At 40.6% G+C, this 19,831-nt stretch overlaps 1 protein-coding gene across 2 annotated transcripts in view; it reads left to right on the top strand.

The window, feature by feature from the left end:
• Positions 1-19,831, top strand: part of LOC149081426 (uncharacterized) — a 191,939-nt gene that overhangs the window by 143,412 nt on the left and 28,696 nt on the right. For both annotated transcript variants that reach the window (XM_089238360.1, XM_089238358.1), the window contains one exon: positions 16,411-16,491. In XM_089238360.1, coding sequence (XP_089094486.1) covers positions 16,411-16,491 — 81 coding nt within the window. The remainder of the gene's footprint in view (positions 1-16,410; positions 16,492-19,831) is intronic.

Genomic DNA, 19,831 nt, shown 5'->3' with positions numbered 1-19,831 from the left:
AACGCTTTGGTTCGTACGAAGATGTGAAAAAATAGCTCGATGAATGGTTCGCAGCAAAAGGGGAAGATTTTTACTGGCCTGGTATTCACAAATTTCGGGAAAGATGGGGGAAATTTATAACAAGCAATAGAGCATACTTTGAATAAAGCACTTTTTATCATTCTTCCGAATTTAACGTGTTTTTTTTAAAAAAAAATCCGCATTTCATACTTGTACACCTGGTATGTTGAATCAAACTGAGGTAATGGTCTAGAGCAGTGTTTCCCAAAGTGGGCAATATCGCCCCCTGGTGGGTGATGGAATGGTCCAAGGGAGCAATATAACCTACTGATTTAACATAGGATCCTATAGGTTTACTTGAGTTGGGGGGGCGATGAGAGGAAAAAATTTCTGATGAAGGGGGCGATGGAACGAAAAGTTTGGGAGACTACTACACTAGTTTTTGGAGACTATGAGGTCTAGAGCAAACTCAAAAAGAAACACATTTTAATTATGAAGGAGTAAATTCTGGTAAAAGAAGCAAAACATTCAAAAATTCATGAAACTGAGGAGAACAAAAGCACAACTTAGACTTGCATCAGCAGTGAAAACAAGAAAAATTATTACTTTTCTAATGAGTGTTCCAAGTCTCTCCTCCGGCTATTTTTTTTTTAAATTAGTGAATACCAAATCCTTACCTTAGTCCTTACCAAGTCAATTACCTTAACACTCACTTCGTTATTATAATTATTTTTCAAATCCGAAATGCTATGTTATCCTCTCATTTGTTGATTATTATTATTTTTTAAACAAATACACACACATTAGACAAATACTGGACAATAACACACGAAAGGGAGTACAAAAGAAAAAGAAAAAACACATACACATATAACGAATATACACTATGTGTCCCCAAGGGACGCCAAGTCCTTCCAGGAAGCCAAAAAGAAATTGTATTACATTTTTTTGCTACCATTGTGAGCCGCCAATAACACAGTATAATTATAGAAAAAAAACATAATAAATTTAAGACATGATGTATAACAAACAGTTCAATATAAAATGACAATCCGCATTTAGTGAAATTTAAACAAGATAATGAGAGTATATTCTGGGTACAACATTAATACGCATAAAAATATATAATTTTAAGCAGTAATATGTAAAAAAAAAATTGTTAATTTTATATTCATCTAGCTTTTTATGAACAGTTTCAGAACATGTCATCATAATTTTGAATGCTTTTTGCATATTTGTGGTTAGTGTTATTGTGTTGGTTTTTTAACTGAAATGAATTCATAAATTTAGGAATAGTAAATGGGAAACACTTTTGAAAGAGATGTTTTTTGTTTTCGGCACTTCAAAATCATGTTTGAATCTTGCTGCTGTTCTGTTTGTTTTTCTGTGAAGCCAATTTTTATTTTTCATCGCAAAGTTTATCATTCAGATAATTGTCTGATGTCTAGTGTGTGGATCTAAAGATATAAATAGGCCTATCAAGAAGTGTGCCTAATTTTTTTTATGATATAAAAATTTAAAACCATGTAATTCTTTCTAGAAGAAAGTTTTATCTATTTGTGCCTTGGGCACCCCTTCTTGGCTAAGATAACATGGTTTTTTGCAGGGCCGTCATTTCAACTTTTTCCGGGGGGGGGGGGGCAAAGACATGTACTCAATGTATGTATGTATGTATGTATATATATATATATCATTTTTAGTGTATTTTCAAAAGCCGGGGGGGGGGCCCTTCCCCAAATGACGGGCCTGGTTTTTTGAGGTAAAAAGTAATCTTATGTATGCTATATACTGCATTGATGTGTGTAAAAACCATGCATTTTATTTACTGCCAAAATTTTAAGGTGCTACAAAACTGATAAATGCTGCTTCAAAAACAATTTTTTCTGCTACGAAAATCAAATTGTCCATTTTCCACCCTGCAGTCGTGTACTTTTTTTGTCTACGAATGCTGAGCAATTTATAACATAATCTTGACAAAATATTTTCTTGCCCACAATTGATTGCCATAAAGTATTAAGCTGTTCCCAATTTTGTGTTCAATTAGTCATTTGTTTAGTGAAGCATTTCATTCATTCTCTTTGAAATCCAACTGAAACAAAGTATTTTTGAAATTTTTAATTTCTAAATTAAAAATTTTTTTGCTTTTGTCACATATATGAATATCTGTAGCTCTTTCCACTTGCAGTTTATTTGAGGTTGAAAGAGGACTTTCCTATGTACATTTGTACGGGTTGAATCAATAAAAAAAATAATGGGATTATTGTCATTCATGCAGCTCTTATGAAACTATTCTTGATGTTCAACAGGAGATGGCTAACAATTTTTGAATATATCTGTTGTGCTGATATTATCAAGCTTTTCATTACTTTTTGAATGCTTAACATAGATACAAGGGGTGATCAAATGAAAAGGTACGAAACGACGTAAAAACGTAACAGTTAAATATTGCATATTCCGCCATGGGAGAACGTAGCGAGACATCTCGGGATGCGATTGGAGTCTCTGACTGGGATCGGAGCATGCGCAGGCGCAGGAGAGAGCAGAGGCTCTTATCAAAAGCGCCGTCCAAATGATGCGGCAGTCTGTATGAGGACAAGATGGCGTTCGTGTTGCAAAATTCGACGATTGAGGAGCAGCGAGGTGTTATCCGATTTCTGACAGCGGAAGGTGAGAAACCGGCAGCTATTCATCGCCGGATGGTGACAGTTTACGGGGAGAAATGTGTCTCTGACAAGTCTGTCAGAAAATGGAGTGCCGTTTTCGTGCAGGCCGTGAGAGTGTGAGTGATGACCCGAGACCAGGCCAGGCAAACACTGTCATCACGAGCGATCTCATCGACAAGGTGGACTACCTAGTGAGAAGTGATCGGCGTGTCACATTGCAAATGTTGGTGGTGAAGGTGGATGTCAGCTATGGAACCGTGTGGACAATTGTTCACGACAGGTTGCGATATCGGAAGGTGTGTGCCGCTTGGGTTCCGAAGCAGCTCACCTGTAACGTTCTTGATCGTTACCTCCCGGTTCTTTAATATTTTTTCCCCCAGTAAACATTGAGTGGATGACAACAATGGAATAGACAAAGTTTAGATAGAATTATAACATTTATTCAATTATATTGTTAAACCATTAATCAGTGTAATCACAATTATCACAGGCCCTTTATATGTTAAACTATTAATTAACGTTTTATCACAATTATCACAGGCTTTTCTCTCATTGTCACAATGGAACAAAAATATGAATCGATCTCACCGCCGTTGTCCAGGTTTTCACGTCTTATCACATCCTCCGGTAGATACTCCCAGGTGTCTGCCGCACAGCCAAAGACTCGTCACCACCAGCTTCAGACGATTTTGGTGTAAACACACACGTTGAGATGAAAGCTCAGCCACTGCACATGGAACTGGAGATGAAAGTCCACGGTGGCCGGTCTGGCCACTAACCGATCACTGGATCACGACGACATTGAAACCTTACGTGCGATGAGACGGGATAAGTGCCAAGGCACACTTCTACTATTGTAACTTCATCGTTATTTATGAGACGATCTAGCTCACACCATGACAGGGCGTGACGCCTTACTGATTAAGTCGGTCGTAAGTAAGGAAGTAAGTAGGTAGTAAGTCGAGAGTCAGCACATCTCTAGCTGGCTTTTATATAGCAGCATTCCCACAATGCCTTACTGAAGAACCAATCACAACATTGAAGGTGCGGTATTAGCTTGTATCTGATTTACATAACTTCATGAGAAAAGGAAATATTGTAAACATCATAATATTGAATCTGGCAACCAAACATAAATTAAAGACCGATCGGCGGACACGATCCTGCCGGTCGATCCCGGAGACAAAATATATAAACAATGACTAGAATAAGGACGATTTCCACGGGGCCCAATTTGGTAACGTTACACACCGACCAGCTAAAGGAACTGCGTATGGGGCTAGCACTGCAACATCTGTTTCGGTATCAGGAAGACCCTGCTTTCATGGAGTGGATCGTCACAGGTGATGAGACCTGGTGCCATCACTACGAGCCAGAGACAAAGAGGGACAGCATGCAGTGGAAGCATGCGTCGTCACCTCCCCCTAAAAAGTTCAAAGCCGTGTGCCATCAGCAGGCAAGGTGTTGCTCACCATCTTTTTCGACGTTCAAGGTCCGCTACTTGAGGAATTCCTCAAGCACAGAAAAACCATTAACTCTGATGTGTACTGTGAGACACTCCGACGCCTACGCAGGTCCATCAAGAACAAAAGACCAGGGCTGCTCACGAAGGGTGTGGTTCTGCTGCATGATAACGCGCGTCCACACGTCTCCAAAGTCACACACATGGAATTGGCCAAGTTCAAGTGGGAGCCGTTGGACCATCCGCCTTACAGTCCGGACATGTCGCCCTGCAATTTCCATGTATTTGGTCTACTGAAGAAACACCTGAAAGGGAAGCGCTTCAACTCGGACGACGTACTCAAGGACGCTGTGAAGGACTGGGTCTCGTCACAGCCACAGGAATTCTGGGAACAAGGAATCCTGTGGCTTGTTCATCAGTGTGATCGTTGTGCTCAGGCCTATGGTGTATATTTTGAATAAAGTCTACATTTCTACCCACCGTGTCGTTTCGTACCTTTTCATTTGATCACCCCTTATACAATAAATTTTGTTTGATGAAATCAATTTATTTCTACCGCTTTGTCTTGAACATTTACTTCAAAACTCTGCATTTTCAAAAGATGGTTTAGCAGTGATAGTCTGCATTGAAACACTTTAAATGGTGAAATATTTTTTTACAGATTATGTTTGAACAGTTCATTAAAAGATTTTAATGTCATTGTGGAATGTACAGCCAATTTGGGATACAGAATTAGAGGTGATCCAGCAGTGAATATAGGAATTATTTGCTGGCTCTTGCTTCTTTTAATTGTGCTTGTAATGCCTTAATGGCCCAAAGAGTTTAAAAAAAACATGTCTGAACATATTATACAAACCTAGGTATGTGTAAATAAAATTTGTTATAGGTAAAAAAAAAAATATGACTGTATTTTGTATACTGTCATTCATAGCATAACAATGAAAAATCCACTAGAATGTGGATGGAACAAAGTCTCTCATCAAACTCTGTGTTATTGCATTATTTTTTCCTCCTTTGAATGTGAAAGCTTTTTCCTCTTTTGAAATTTTTCCTGCTCAAATTGATTTTGAGATAAGTTGTCGAAAGCAACATGGGGGAATGGATTGCTACTATTACTTATGAATGACGCAATGTAATTACATCTCCATTGTACAGGGTGTTTCACGAAGGACCCCTAACTTTGAAAATAAGTAACTCGGAAACAGTGATAGATAGAAGCATGAAACCAGTGGTATGTTTATTAAAAAACCATAAGAATCAAATACCTAAATATCTTAGTAGCAAATTGTGCCGATAGATAGCGCCGCATGTGACATTACAGATTCTTTATGAAGGGAGCTCAGGCGGTAAAAATGATCAGTCATCAAAGATTTCACCATTGAAACGTGACCTCTATTAGCGTATAGTGAAAGAAATTCCAGAAGTGATGTATTTCATGGAGGAATGTGTGTTTATTGTGTTTGAGTACCACTGATTAAATCACAGCCCTACTGCCACAAGGAGAAGTTTTCAAACGCGATTTTTCTAGTCACAAAAAGCCCAGATGAGAAAACTATTCATGAGCTATTCAAAATTTTCAACAGACAGGCAACGTGGCTGATGAGTTAATCAGAAATTTGGGTCTCATCCACTCCCTCGTTACACCTGAAAATGTAACGGCACTTGCTGCAGTTATTGAGTGTCATCCAAATAAATCTGTCCAAAGACTTGCAGCTTAATCCGGAATCACGCCATCCAGCATGTACAGAATCCTGCAAAAGACATTAAACATGTTTCTGTACAAGATTCAATGCCCGCACGCCATACCAGTTCGAGCTGTACGACAAAGAAAGGATTTCGCTAATGAGATGCTCAACATGATTGATAGTTCTGGTTTCAATGTCGCCTGAATATGGTTTACAGGCAAGGTGCATTTTCATCTGGATGGTGGCGTTAACAGCCACAATTGGTGATTTTGGGGTACCAAAAACCCACATTTGTCTCACGCACGACCAGCTCATTGTCCAAAACTTAACGTTTGGGCTGCAATTTCTTGCAAAGGCATCATTGGGCCCTTTTTCTTGCAAGAAACGGTGACGACTGACCGGTATATTGCGATTTTGAAACAATTTGTCGCCACTCAACAAGCATTGGACCATCGATCACGCACAGCATGGTTCATGCAAGATGGGGCTCGCCCACACCATACACAAGCCGCTTTTGACTTACTGGACAAATACTTCAATGATAGTTATTGCGTTGAACTATTCTACAGTTAAGGGAAAAGGCATGGACTGGTCTCCATATTCAACCGACCTCACCCCCTGTAACTACTTTCTGTGGTGCAACGTATGTCTTTATCTGCCAATGAACAAAACAGTTTCGAACAACTATTTATTTCTATTATTACAAATTAAAACATTAGTTAAGACATCAATTCAAGGGCAAATCCTTCACTAGTAGGAAAATCGCAAAGTATTCTTATGGTGAAGCGACTAGGGCGGAAGTGACACTCAGCTATGGTCTTCAAGAAACGATGCTCGACCACAGATGTCAGTAGAATCACACAGAGAGTTTGGCGAAGAAACCCAAGGCATCGACGAGGCAGCGGAATTGGATCACAAACGTCAACAGAACCACACTTAGTCTTCACCAATCAAGCAGTAGAAGTCAGATGACGGATATCGTGACAAACCCAGGGCGTTGATGAGGCTATATTATATCACGAACACCGGTAGAACCACATAAGGTATTCAGCGATCAAGTGATGGAGTTCAGCTAACGGATATCTCAACGAACCCAGGGCGTTGACGAAGGGGCGTCATTAGATCGCGTACATCGCAGTGCTACACTTGGATTTTGGCGTTCAAGCGGTGGAGTCCGATGGTGGACGTCGTGACGAAAGGGTAGCATCAGATAGCAGTGTCATATGAGGAAACTATCGGATCACAGCTATTGACCATGCCAGCCAATGCCAGATCGCAGTCGGCAAGATCTCCGAAGGCATTAAGATCGAGAAGAGACACCAGCAGACATCCCTGAACGCCATTCTCGGAGAGCAACTGACGGGAACTTGCGTGACAGGAACATCGGACCAGCCGAGTTGTTCGGATGATTAGCGATTCTAGCGCTACATGAGACTGAAGGCCGATTTGAAGCACGGACGTGATTATATATAGCTCTCAAATCACTAAGCATGCAAATGAGGAGTAACGCACATGCGCCTCCATCGACATCAGCGTTCCAAGTGGCAAGTTCGGAAACTAGTTTCCCCTTTCTTCCTAAAACAGTTTGTGGCACGTTGGCACCGAAAACGTCCGTAAGTAACAAGTTTGTTTAGTCGACAGAAAATAATTATAAACATACAGTATATGATAGACATAACACAAACTCAATAATAAAACATAGCACATGTACTACCATTACATCAGGGGCAAAGGTCAGGCGAGCGTCAACAAGGCTGACACTTACAGTGGGGCACACTGAAGGATATTGTTTACCACAACAATCCTTTAACACTTGACAAGCTGGAGGAGGCTATTTGTCAAGCTTGTGCATTGATTTCAGGTTACACACTACAGAGAGTCACTGACAATGTCATTCTTCGTTTGTGACGTGTGTTGTGTGAAAGGTGAATATTTTGAATTGCTTTTGATGTGAATGCAACGAAGGCTGTACCCACTATGTACAGCCTACTTATGGTAATGCCGCCTGCGGCGCTATCTATCACGCAATTTGTTACTAAAATTTTTAGGTTTCTGCATCAGAATTTTACGGTTTTTAATAAACATATTACTGGTTACAAGCTTTTATCACCGTTTCCAAGTTATTTATTTTCAAAGTTTGGGGCCCGTCGTGAAACATCCTGTACTTACTTTCGCACATAGTTGTTGATAAATTTGCCAAGTTAATCAAAACTTTTCTGGTAAGCAAAATGGATTCGAATTTGATTTAATTATTTCACACTGTTTTGTAAAAAAAGAAATTTAGAAGAGTTCCTTTGAAATACAAAGTATAGTAAAAACAGTTCATTCAATTTGCTGATAATCAAAGTTCATTGCCCATTTGATCACTTTTTAAAAATATTTTGGTCACTTTTTTATACAATTTAGTCACTATTTTCACGCCATGATCTGTGCTGAGCCTTGTGAGTGATATGCATTGCTCTTGAGTTGTTTGCTAAGATTTCCCATTCATATGTATGGCTGTCATGTTATATTTCATCTCGTGCCAAGCAATGTGCACTAAATAAAAGACAAATGTGGGAGAACCTGCCAACAATGTATTTATCAGAGGAGTTTCTGTTGCATCTCTCATTTTGTATAGCCAAGGCTGCGGTCGCAACCTAGTTAAGCATAATGAGGGGAAAAAACAGAAAAAAAGAAGCAAATACATGCAGAATTAGTAAAGTAAAACCACAGCAAACTATAGTCAAAGTGAGTAAGCCTATGTGGACATGCCTGAAGATTAACTTCAACTGTACACAATCCTAATCTATTGCCACAGAAACAATATACTATATTTTTACCTTTAAAGAGGTGGTGATTTTGGAATCAGGACTGTATGATTTTTGTTGGTGGGGGGGGGGGGGTTGCGGTTCAAGCATGATTTTGCTGTTCCCACCACCGCTACTACTAGTACGATCGTACATGGATCTCATTCACATTCCGCTGTGGAATTTTTAATGAATTAGAACATGTTGAAATATGTTGCTTGCATTTATGTGTCGCCCTAATATAGTTATGTTGTCACAGTTGTACTTGTTTGTGTGCTGTGCTGGTGCTGCCATCCAGCTTCCATATTTTGAAGTGAAGATGGTAAATGTTTAAATTTTCTTGTTATGTAAATATCTCATTAAAGTTCTACCTGCCCCTTCAACTTTAAAACTTAATGGTTCTATAACTTTATTTTTGTTCCCTCTTAAAATCCCCCCCCCCCACCTTAAAGTTTGCCACCATAGCAGTTGCCTCCTTTGCCCTTCTCTAGTTCAAACGCTGATTGGAATATTAATTACTGTGAAACCTTGATATAGCAATGCTCTGCAAACCAAGCAGAAATATTGTTGTAGAGGTATTTATCGTTCTATTGAATATTGAAACAAGGTTTCATATATTTGTGGAACCTGAAGTCGGGTCCCTACCCTCAGTGCTACAGCACTCTGACCAGGGCAAAACCAATTTTGATATGTGACTATATGTCACGTTTTACAAACTGCAGCAGCCGATGCCCACATGGCCATCATGCTGGACTCTCTTCCTGAAAACGACAATGGCTTCTACAGTGTTAAGACGTCTTTTGACGGAGCTCCGGAATTACATCATATCCCGGCGTAACCATTTGTAAGCTGACGGATCCTGGTGTGCCGTGAGTTGAGGGACATCGAAAGGACTCTTTAGAACTTCGAAGCAAGCGTCTACGGCGTCGAGATGAAAAGTTATCTTCACTTACATCGCGCCGAGTGAATTGCGGATCGGTCGGCCATTGTCTACAGCGTTGGCCCTCCCATTGGACTTCAAATTCATCAAATGTCGGCTGATTGAATAATTTTTGTGTACTTTATGTGTGACATAAATGTTCGGTTCAAATTTATCATCGAAAATCGTTTTTTAAAAAAAATTTGCTCGATTTCAAAGTAAATTCTATGAAACCCGCCATCTTAATACAAGCCTATAGATTTATCATTATTGTAGAGGCTGTATTATTCTTCTATGGCTCCATAACATGTGTAACAAGGCCAATCTTATTATTTGTAATATAAAGGAGTTCTTATTCTTGAATTCTATTTTCGGCTGGCCTCGAGAGCAGATTACTTTAAGATGCACTACTGTTCCTTCAAAGGCCGAGAATAATTATTATAAGCAAAGTTGCCAAGAATAAGGTATAATAAATAAAATTAACACAAACAACAGCAAGGATAATACAAAGTCACATTACTGACCAAAATCTTTGATCAACATGAAATTTGAACAATTGCGACACCACTTGGCCATGAATAACACCACGTCATCGGACGACCGTATCGATATCACCAGTATCTGCAACTCGCAACTTTTGAATGCTTTGGACTTATCCGGTGGACCTGGGACACCTTCCTACGCAACACGAAGCTGCCAATGTTCAATGAAGACTGCTACTCCCCTCTACGGATTAGTTCCCAAGAGGAATTTCCTGAAATCAACAGTTCGTGCTTCAGATGTCGTGACTCCGGCTTTGCATCCCCAGACCCAAAAGAACATTGTGCCAACTTCTGTGGTAAAAGCGATCTTAGGTGACCACGAAACGAATGAAACTCTCGATGCTGATGGCTTCTATACGTATGATGCTGCGTGGAACGTCTGGACACTTTTAACTGATCCCCGAAGAGATTCGTTGGGCAGATCCCATCACCGCCTGCCTGTCAGTGATCATGAAAGTCTACAGTGCCTGCTAAAAGGCACCATAGAAGCAATTAAATCGACTTGGAATCTCGTTCGAGACACCCGAAAACTCTCCTCGGGAAAGGTGCGGCGCAAGGTGTCATTAAATGATCAACACAGTGTTCGTCGTCTATTAGTCGACCTGGTCATGGAGATAGTTGGGCAGTCAGAAACTCAACCCTCGCCTACGAAGAATTCTAACGTCAAAAGTAAATCAAACAAAGTGACCTTCCCTGGATTACGGCGCAAAATGACCCAAAAAGTCAGTGATCGTGTAATGGGCCAAACTAGCACACAACGTTCTACAATCGTATCATGTACGAATGAACTTCGGTCGGATGGTGTTCTAACGGTCGCTTCGTGTTACGAAAGTAAGCAGTCAGTAGTCAAGAGAGTGAATCAGCGAGAACATAACATATTTATTAGTAGAGACACTCAAACTGATCATCTGTCAGTGTGTCGGAGTGAAACTGGTCCACTTATTGACAAAGAAACTCAGACGATCTTGGATCATGCTCCGGACGTGGACTCACCAGATCGGGAAGATTGTCTCACCGACGAGCGGCAACAGAACTTTCAATTTGTAGTAGCTTCCCAAAGTGATACAGAATATAATGGTACGGGACCAGACACCCCACGAGAGAGGAATGCATGTGTTAGCCCAACGACGACAGTATCTTCTCAACTGCCAACCTCGATCTTTTACGTTGAGGATAGCTGGAACAACGAAACCACTTTACCTTGGGAACCTCCCAAACCTCAGAGACAACGTGAAGTCAAAATTGACAGGTCTAGGCAAACGAACAGTCCTTCGATAGAAATTGAAAAGGTGGACGCCTGGCCACAACTGCATTAGAATAAGCAACTGAAGAATAGCACTGCGCTTCCAGCTGAGAAAGTGTTGTCACCTTCCTCCCTCGGATTAAAGAGAACGTGGGCAGAAGTTGAAAAACTGGGGGACAGTGGCCAAAAGTGGCCCAAATATCAAATATTATCGGGCAGGCGGCTTGCACCTGAAAGGACTAAGAGCGTGGACATCTCACTACACTTGTCAAACCCAGTGGAATCAGATGTACAAGCCGACGTAATTTCATCGCATGACGCGAACGAAGAGAGACAATCCAACCCACTCTCCTGGGCTGAACGATGTGAAGACTATGACCGAACTATGAAAGGGACTGATACCGTAACAACAACACATAGCCGTAAGCAACTGAGAGAAGAACTTCAGGGCAGTAAAAATAGTCGGCATGGCAAAAACACTTACGCAACAGAAACCCCCCAGGCTCGTCACCAGCGAATGAGCTACCTAACCAAGACTAGCAGCGGTGCGGCGAAATTAGACTCTTTCAAGGTATATAGACGTAGTCAGGTACAACACGCAGAGGAGCAGTTGGCTCAGCCGTCAAGTAGGAAGGTCACAAACCCTCCCAATTTTGATGCTGAAAGAAATGTCAGGGTGATTATGATCCTCATAGGCGTGACTGTTATCCACCACACCGACAGAAACACATTACGTCTGACCATTATACTTCCGACTATAGGGACAGTACACTGGGTACAGCGAGAGATCACTTTCGACAAGACCAACGGCGAAGAAAATACCATCTCTCACAAGGAGTAGTACGCGAGGAAAGGCGGGTATATGGTGACACACGTGAACTCGGACGCCATCGCCATCAGAACTGGAAAAATATACGAGGCGTATCGACGAGACGAATGCAGATGACCGGGTATACTCAACCGATCAACACTCATATGGACAGAACGGGCAGATGTGTTGACTGTGTGCTCATGAACATGGCGCAAGACCTCCGCTTTAACACGGACCACAGGTCGAGGAGCAGAGAATGCCCCAGTTTTCTCCTCACAATAGGTCTCCTCAGATTTTGTACAGATCGGTTGTACAACGGCAGATTTCATATGCAAGCGCCATCTGGTATAAAAACCCGACACAGAGACTCCGTAAATTACTCGATGTTGCCCAACGTCCGTTCTTATTGTATGTAACTGGTGCATACAGAACTACGGCCAATGATGTTCTGTATACTGCTACGGGAAACCCTCCGCTCAGCCTATATGTTGAATATGACGCTCGTCGATCTACAATCCTGCATTTCGGTAAGGAGGTTTGGATGGACGGAATTCTTATAACACCTGATGCCTACGAAGGGAATAATAAGAGTTGGCTTCATCATCCCAGTGTGGACTTGTTCCAGAATCAAGTTCCGCTGCCTGGTACGGAACAATGCTCATCGGATGAAGCTATTAGTATATTCACGGACGGCTCAAAAACAGAGACATCCACAGCCTGTGCATACGTAGTTATGAATGCAGAAGTATCTGTTGAAGAGGCTTGGAGTTGGCGGTTGCGTCAAGGGAACAGTATCTTTGAGGTGGAGGTTCTGGCCATACTAGCTGCAGTAGAATGGGCCATTAAGCAAAATCAGCAGACGACGATATATACTGACAGCGCGTCTAGTATTAATGCGATTCGTGATCAGCGCACTCCACATGAAAATACTCGGCGAATACGCAAGCATTTATACGACCATCCGTCTATCAGTATCAATCCGTCTATCAGGCCGTGCAGGAATAGCGGGGAATGAAATTGCGGACAGATTGGCCAAAGATGCTCTTAATCTCCCAACGGAAGAACAACTCTTGCTACCACGCAGTCACATCAAACACGTGCTAAAAAGTGACCTGTTACAAAAGTGGCAACAGCTATGGGACAAGAATGCACATAAAGATGCCTATAAGATACAGAAACGCATCCGTTGGAATAGTTCCATTTGGTCTAGAGAGAAAGTGATCATGATAACTGAGCACGGCCCATTACCGACGTATCTAGAACGTTTCAAGAAGTCGGACAACGCCATGTGTGCTTGTGGTGAGATTGGATCTTTATGGCATTACCTGACATCTTGCCCATATACAAAAAAATTTCATTTTGGTGCTATTCCCGAAAACGGTCGACTGTGTTTCAAAAAAAGAGTTTTGAAGAGCCCTATGGGCCTTGCTCGGGTGCGGTGGATTATATTGTTCCTCGATAGCAACTTACATCGCATACATACTAAGAAGACTGGAAGTGCGCGTCTGAGCGGTGGGAGCGATGACGAGTTCAAACCAGCAAGAGCCCCAGCGATTGATCTAAATAGGAAATATGATCTTTGACCACGTCGGCGTCAACAAAAGTAACCGATAAATGGAAAACAGAACCAAGTTCACCTGCAAGGAGATGAATCAAGTCATCGATGGCAAGGACGAATTAAGTGTTATTTACTCGGCTATATAGTGAATTTTGCTGATCGCAGTTCACCCGGTGACGATTCCGGTAACGACTGGCGGCTTAGACGATGATGATCTGCGACTAATTCCCAGTGATTCGAAATTTTATACACCAAGATTATCGGCAATCATTCGATCAATTGACGATTACTGGATTCTTATGGGATGGACGGCTATACACCAGCATCTTATAATTCCGTTTATAATTTTGATTGCCCATTGGCGTTGATTGTTTAGATTTTATTTATTTGTTATATGACTTCAGGAGTTGACGATCGATTTTTATGTAAATTATTTTATTTTGCTGCCTTCGTCTGAGGTGGTCATGTTACGTTGTTTTTAATAAAACTTTCCGGATACACCCATCCTTCGGGAACGCTTCGATATCTCTCTGAGATGGGAAGCGAGGTGTATCCGGTCTTCAAAGGTCAAAGGACTCTCTTCCTGAGGATCCAGGTTCAAACTCTGTTGACGGCACAGTAGCAGTGCCGTCTTAAGGCATGGGCCCACCCCGGGGGCCTGAAGAGAAAAGAGGGCCTCACAAAAACGGGATCTGGTTGAGATTTTCGAAAATTTGCCTGGTAGGGCCTCAGAAAAATCATTTGGCCCGGGGGCCCACGATGCTCTTAAGACGCCCCTACACAGTAGTGGTCGACTGAAGTTGGTTTTCTGCGGTTGTCCAGCTACATAGCACGAATGTGAGCTGTTCTTTCATTTGATAAAGTCTCTCCGCTGAGAGCAGGCAGGCCTACAACATGATACTGACAAAACATGGAAATTCAAACATTCCCATTTTTACTTCAGAAATCAGAAGCCAGATGACAGCATGAACACGAAATAAGCACAGTTTGACAACATAAAACATTAGGGCCAAACTTACACTCAGAACACAAATTCTGGCATGTGCAGATTTGTTAGAAATTCCGTCGAGGAATGTGTACTAGGTGCATGTTCGGTTAAGTTGTATTAGTCCTGTGATTCAAGGATCCCATTAATTCAACAGGCAATAATAAGCGAACTAGGTAGGTTCCAAATCAAAACATTTATTGTTACAACATATTTTAACAAGTTATATGTTAAAAAGAATATAAAACATGTTAGTTTTGAATTAGATGTCAGTAAGAGCACTCTGATTCGCAAAATAACATGAAAGGTCTCACCCAATACAGCCAGGAATCATCTATTTCCAGCGAGACATCATGGAACAACTTGTAAGTCGTACGGTGAGAATAGAGTATCTAGTTTGCGAGAGAGACGAATCATTGACCACTTGAGGAAGCTCACCTCAAGAACCCATAGGAGTCTGAGCACCTTTCCGAAGTTGCACAATTATTAGAATTCGTTGAATCACGTCCATCAACGAAACATTTCAACGATCATCAACACAACATTGTAGACCTTGGTAGAACATAACTGCAAATTGATGTAGCATTTTATGGATCACCTGATCCTTTCAAGGAACCATTTTCCAACTGACTAGAATGCACGGTAAATGACTATTAGTTGACTGAAAGATTATATTTAGAACTACCCGGACCAGCCTAGCTCAAGAGATCACCTTTTTATGACATTAGTAACATCACACTAACAACAGCTAGTTGTTAGTAGAGGTTATTCATCCACCAGCTCCACTGAGTGGAGTGAGTAGACTGAACTGAACAAAGTTAGAAGGCCACGATTCTGGCTTATCCAGGCCTATTTACATACTTTTTCCCGCCGCACTGTAAGAACGAGTTTCCTTTGGCACATCAGGAAAACTATAATGCCATTTTGTTTTGCATATCGGCACATAAAAACCATTATTTTAAGTACCGGTAGGGTTATTATGAGTGAGACCAAGACAAAGGATGTTCGGAACCAGCGGAAGTCAGTGGCCCTCCGCTAATTAAACAAGGTATTAGAATATAATTATTTCATTACAAATGAATAATCACACATATAATAGCCCTAATGAATCACAAAAATCATAATGACACAACCAGGTCCTCACCCGGGGGAAGGACCTAGCATTAGCTAGTCAACAAGGGGGGTTAATGGGAGTGACGAGACATCTGTAAAAAACTTAATAAAACTTAATGTGAGGCCCAAGGGGCGATACGTTACAATAGCATAGCACACACATTTTTAATGGTTGATTTTTTTTATAGCAATACCTTGTAGCCAGTTTTTATGCAGCTTAGAATTGCTTAGGGCAGCTGGTGTGGATAGCCTACTATGTACTTTAGGCTACTGAGTATCATAAATACAAAAAGCAAGTTCAATTAGATGGCCCAGGAAATTAGAAATACAGTCATGCTCTCTGATAAAGAACATGGATATTATTAATTTTTACATATTATAAAGTTTTTCTTTTCCAGTGAATTTCATATTGCTTATCGATGTGTATCAGATGGATACAGATATAATGAATTTTTTTGCTGCTTTTCTGACTTTGTTTTAAACAGGTTAGACTGTATTATTGTCAGATGTTTCGAACTAAATTACTCTAGGTATTGAATACATATAATATTACAAAAATACTGTAAAATTATATATAAAAATGAATGTATATTGATATTCTTAAATATAATTGATATCATGCATGTGTTTTTCTTTATAGAAGATCCAGGGTTAAAGTCTCATGCATCAAATCGTTTTTAGGGTTGTTCGAGAAATTAAAGCAAATGGTCTCAGTATTATGGTAAAGTTATTTACAGTGAACCTGTATGAAATGTAACATCAAAAGACTGAAATAATTTTTAATGAAGTTTTAAACAGATTTCCATTTTATAAAGGTGCAAATAAAAGCACTAATTATTTAACAGACTATGTTTTGATACCGTCTAAGACAGTTTACTGTCCCATACAGTGTTCGTCTTAGACAGGTTTCACTGTATTATGAAGTCTGTGCAATACTGCTTATTTTTTAATGCGTAAGAAAAACTAATTAAAAAATTGTGATAACTGATACTACTATTTTATGACAAAGTAGTATACTAGCAACCAGTTTGAATAATATTTCATTTGTGTTTTGTTGTTCTTGTTCATACCACTATTGCAGAAATTTTGTTTAGGGGTCACTCTTTTGAGAGTGCAAAAATATAACCCAGTAAGCTGAGTGATCCGATGAATGGAATAAGTCATGGCCTTGCTACTCCTTCCCGATGAATTCAATGCACATAAAACAAATTATTCACTGGTCAAACAAGTTTAATCTTCAAAATTTATCTGAGTTGATTTTTTTCTTAATATAACAAACATAAACGTAAAAACATATTCTTTGTATATTGTACAAATATATACTTATACTTTGGGTCCCTTGAGGTAACTTTGGTGCTGAGGTCCCTTTTTCTACAGGATTAGAATTTAGAATGTTTCAAGCAAAAGCTTGTAAAAAGATTTTTAGAAGCGTCATATTGTATATTTGTTCATGTATTTACGATCTCAGTATATATATATATATATATATATATATAAACTGAAGAGCCAAAAAAACTGGTACAGGCATGTGTATGCAAATAAAGAGATATGGAACCAATCAGAGTACGGCGCTGCGGTCGGCAATGTCTATATAACACAAGTGTCTGGCATAGTTGTTAGATCGGTTACTGCTGCTACAATGGCAGGTTATCGAGATTTAAGTGAGTTTGAATGTGGTGTTATAGTCAACGCACGAGAGATGGGACATAGCATCTCTGAGGTCGCGATGAAATTTGGATTTTCACGTATGACCATTTCACAAGTGTACCGTGAATATCTGGAATCCGGTAAAAAATTAAATCTACGACATCGCTGCGACCGGAAAAAGATCATGCAAGAATGAGACTGAAGAGAATCATTAAACGTGACAGACGTGCAACCCTTCCGCAAATTGCTGCAGATTTCAATGCTGGGCCATCAACAAGTGTCAGCGTGCGAACCATTCAACGAAACATCATCGATATGGGCTTTCGGAGCCGAAGGCCCACTCGTGTACCCTTGATGACTGCACGACACAAAGCTTTACGCCTTGCCTGGGCTTGACAACACCGACATCGGACTGTTGAGGACTGGAAACACGTTGCCTAGTCTGACGAGGCTCGGTTCCAATTGTTTTGAGCTGATGGATGTGTACGGGTATGGAGACAACCTCATGAATCCATGGACCCTACATGTCAACAGGGGACTGTTCAACCTGGTAGAGGCTCTGTGATGATATGGGGCATGTGCAGTTGGCGTGATATGGGTCCCTAGATACGACTCTGACAGGTGACAGGTACGTAAGCATCCTGTCTGGTCACCTGCACCCATTCATGTCCATTGTGCATTCCGACGGACTTGGACAATTTCAGCAGGACAATGCGACACCTCACACGTCCAGAATTGCTACAAAGTGGCTCCAGGAACACTCTTCTGACTTTAGACACTTCCGCTGGCCACCAAAATCCCCAGACATGAACATTATTGAACATATCTGGGATGCCTTGCAACGTGCTGTTCAGAAGAGATCTCCACCCCCTCTTACTCCTACGGATTTATGGACGGCCCTGCAGGATTCATGGTGTCAATTACCTCCATCACTACTTCAGACATTAGTTGAGTCCATGCCACGTTGTGTTGCGGCACTTCTGTGTGCTCGTGGGGGCCCTACACGATATTAGGCAGGTGTAACAGTTTTTTTGGCTCTTCAGTGTATGTATAGTTAAATTATCTATTATGAACATCAGTATACAATGCAATATAAATGTTACACATATTTACAAACAAATGTATCTACTTATCCTACATAATTCACACTAATATATATATATATACATTCAGTTAATTATATTAATAGCTTAAGTTTCCCAACATCATGGAATTTTGCAATAGTCCAAGATGAGTAATGATGATAAAATCACATTACAATGACTATATGGAAGGAATAAAAATTTATTATAGCAGTATTAATTAAAATTGCAATTATCAAATTGTAATTGCCCTAATAATTACAATTATTAGACCATCAAAAGCTCCACTTACGTCAATAAATACTCTAGCCACATCATTGCTGTTCTGTTAGCTGATCAGCTCGTCCATCATTGCTTTGACGGCCACCGCCATTAGTGGAGATGGTGGAGCCCAAACTGTTTGGGATGCCACTATTTTATTCTCTGCACCAGGAGCTTCTCTAGGACCTTCCTGATGCAAGAAATCAATGAGACTGGATGATAACTCTGGGCCTAACTCCCCAGTTTCCCTTTCTTTTCAAATAATAGAGGTTTGGCCTTTTCGAAGCTCTTGGGAAGCAGGCGAGATTCAAATAACGGTTTGAATCAGGTCATCAAGAGGTCCGGTCTGGCTCATTCCAGCGTCTTAACAATCCTGTTATTTATTCTATCTATGCTTGGAGCCTTCTTGTCGTTCAAATGATTTATCACTCTGCTAATTTCACTGATGGTTTTGTAGTGACGTTCCTGCCTGTGCAGCCTCTAGCTGTAGTGCCTTTTTTTGGTTGATGTCGGGAAAGATTATTAGGATCTGTCTGTTAACCGCTTCTAAGATGAATTCATTCCCTTCATCACATAGAATAATTTGTGGGGGTGGGGGAAGCCTTGGGCTTCATGGTAGCCCTGTAAGTGGTGCTGTAAATCTTAGGTTTTTTTTTCCTTGGCACTTCCTTTCCATTCATCACACTTTGATTTTTTCTTGGTGAAGACAGCTCTTTGTTTGTAGAAAGCTAGCAAGTGTGGCAAGGTTCTTTTTAGTGTCTTGGTGGGGTTCCAGAGATGCCACTCTGTAGTTCTGTAATGTCCTCTCTTGGTGTTATGGGCCAACTTTTATAGGCTGTAACATCTACTAAAACGTTGTTGAATGACGAAAATCATGTGAAAATATGTCAACATAAAAAGCACAGGGCTCTCAAAATCATAACAGTTCGGCATATCCATATGTGACCTAGGCTTCCTCAAAGAGATGGGTGGTTATCTTGATAATGAGATTGGTACTATGATTTTTGAGAGTGTAAATATATATTTTTATCTAGGTAGAGGCCACAGGATATCAATTTGTCCAAGGGTCCC

This window comes from Pholcus phalangioides, unplaced genomic scaffold (genome assembly GCF_987345545.1).
Source record: "Pholcus phalangioides strain wild (caught in Gottingen) unplaced genomic scaffold, Ppha-v1.0 ptg000010l_1, whole genome shotgun sequence".
Lineage (NCBI taxonomy): Eukaryota > Metazoa > Arthropoda > Arachnida > Araneae > Pholcidae > Pholcus > Pholcus phalangioides.
This window is presented reverse-complemented; position numbering and strand designations above follow the sequence as displayed.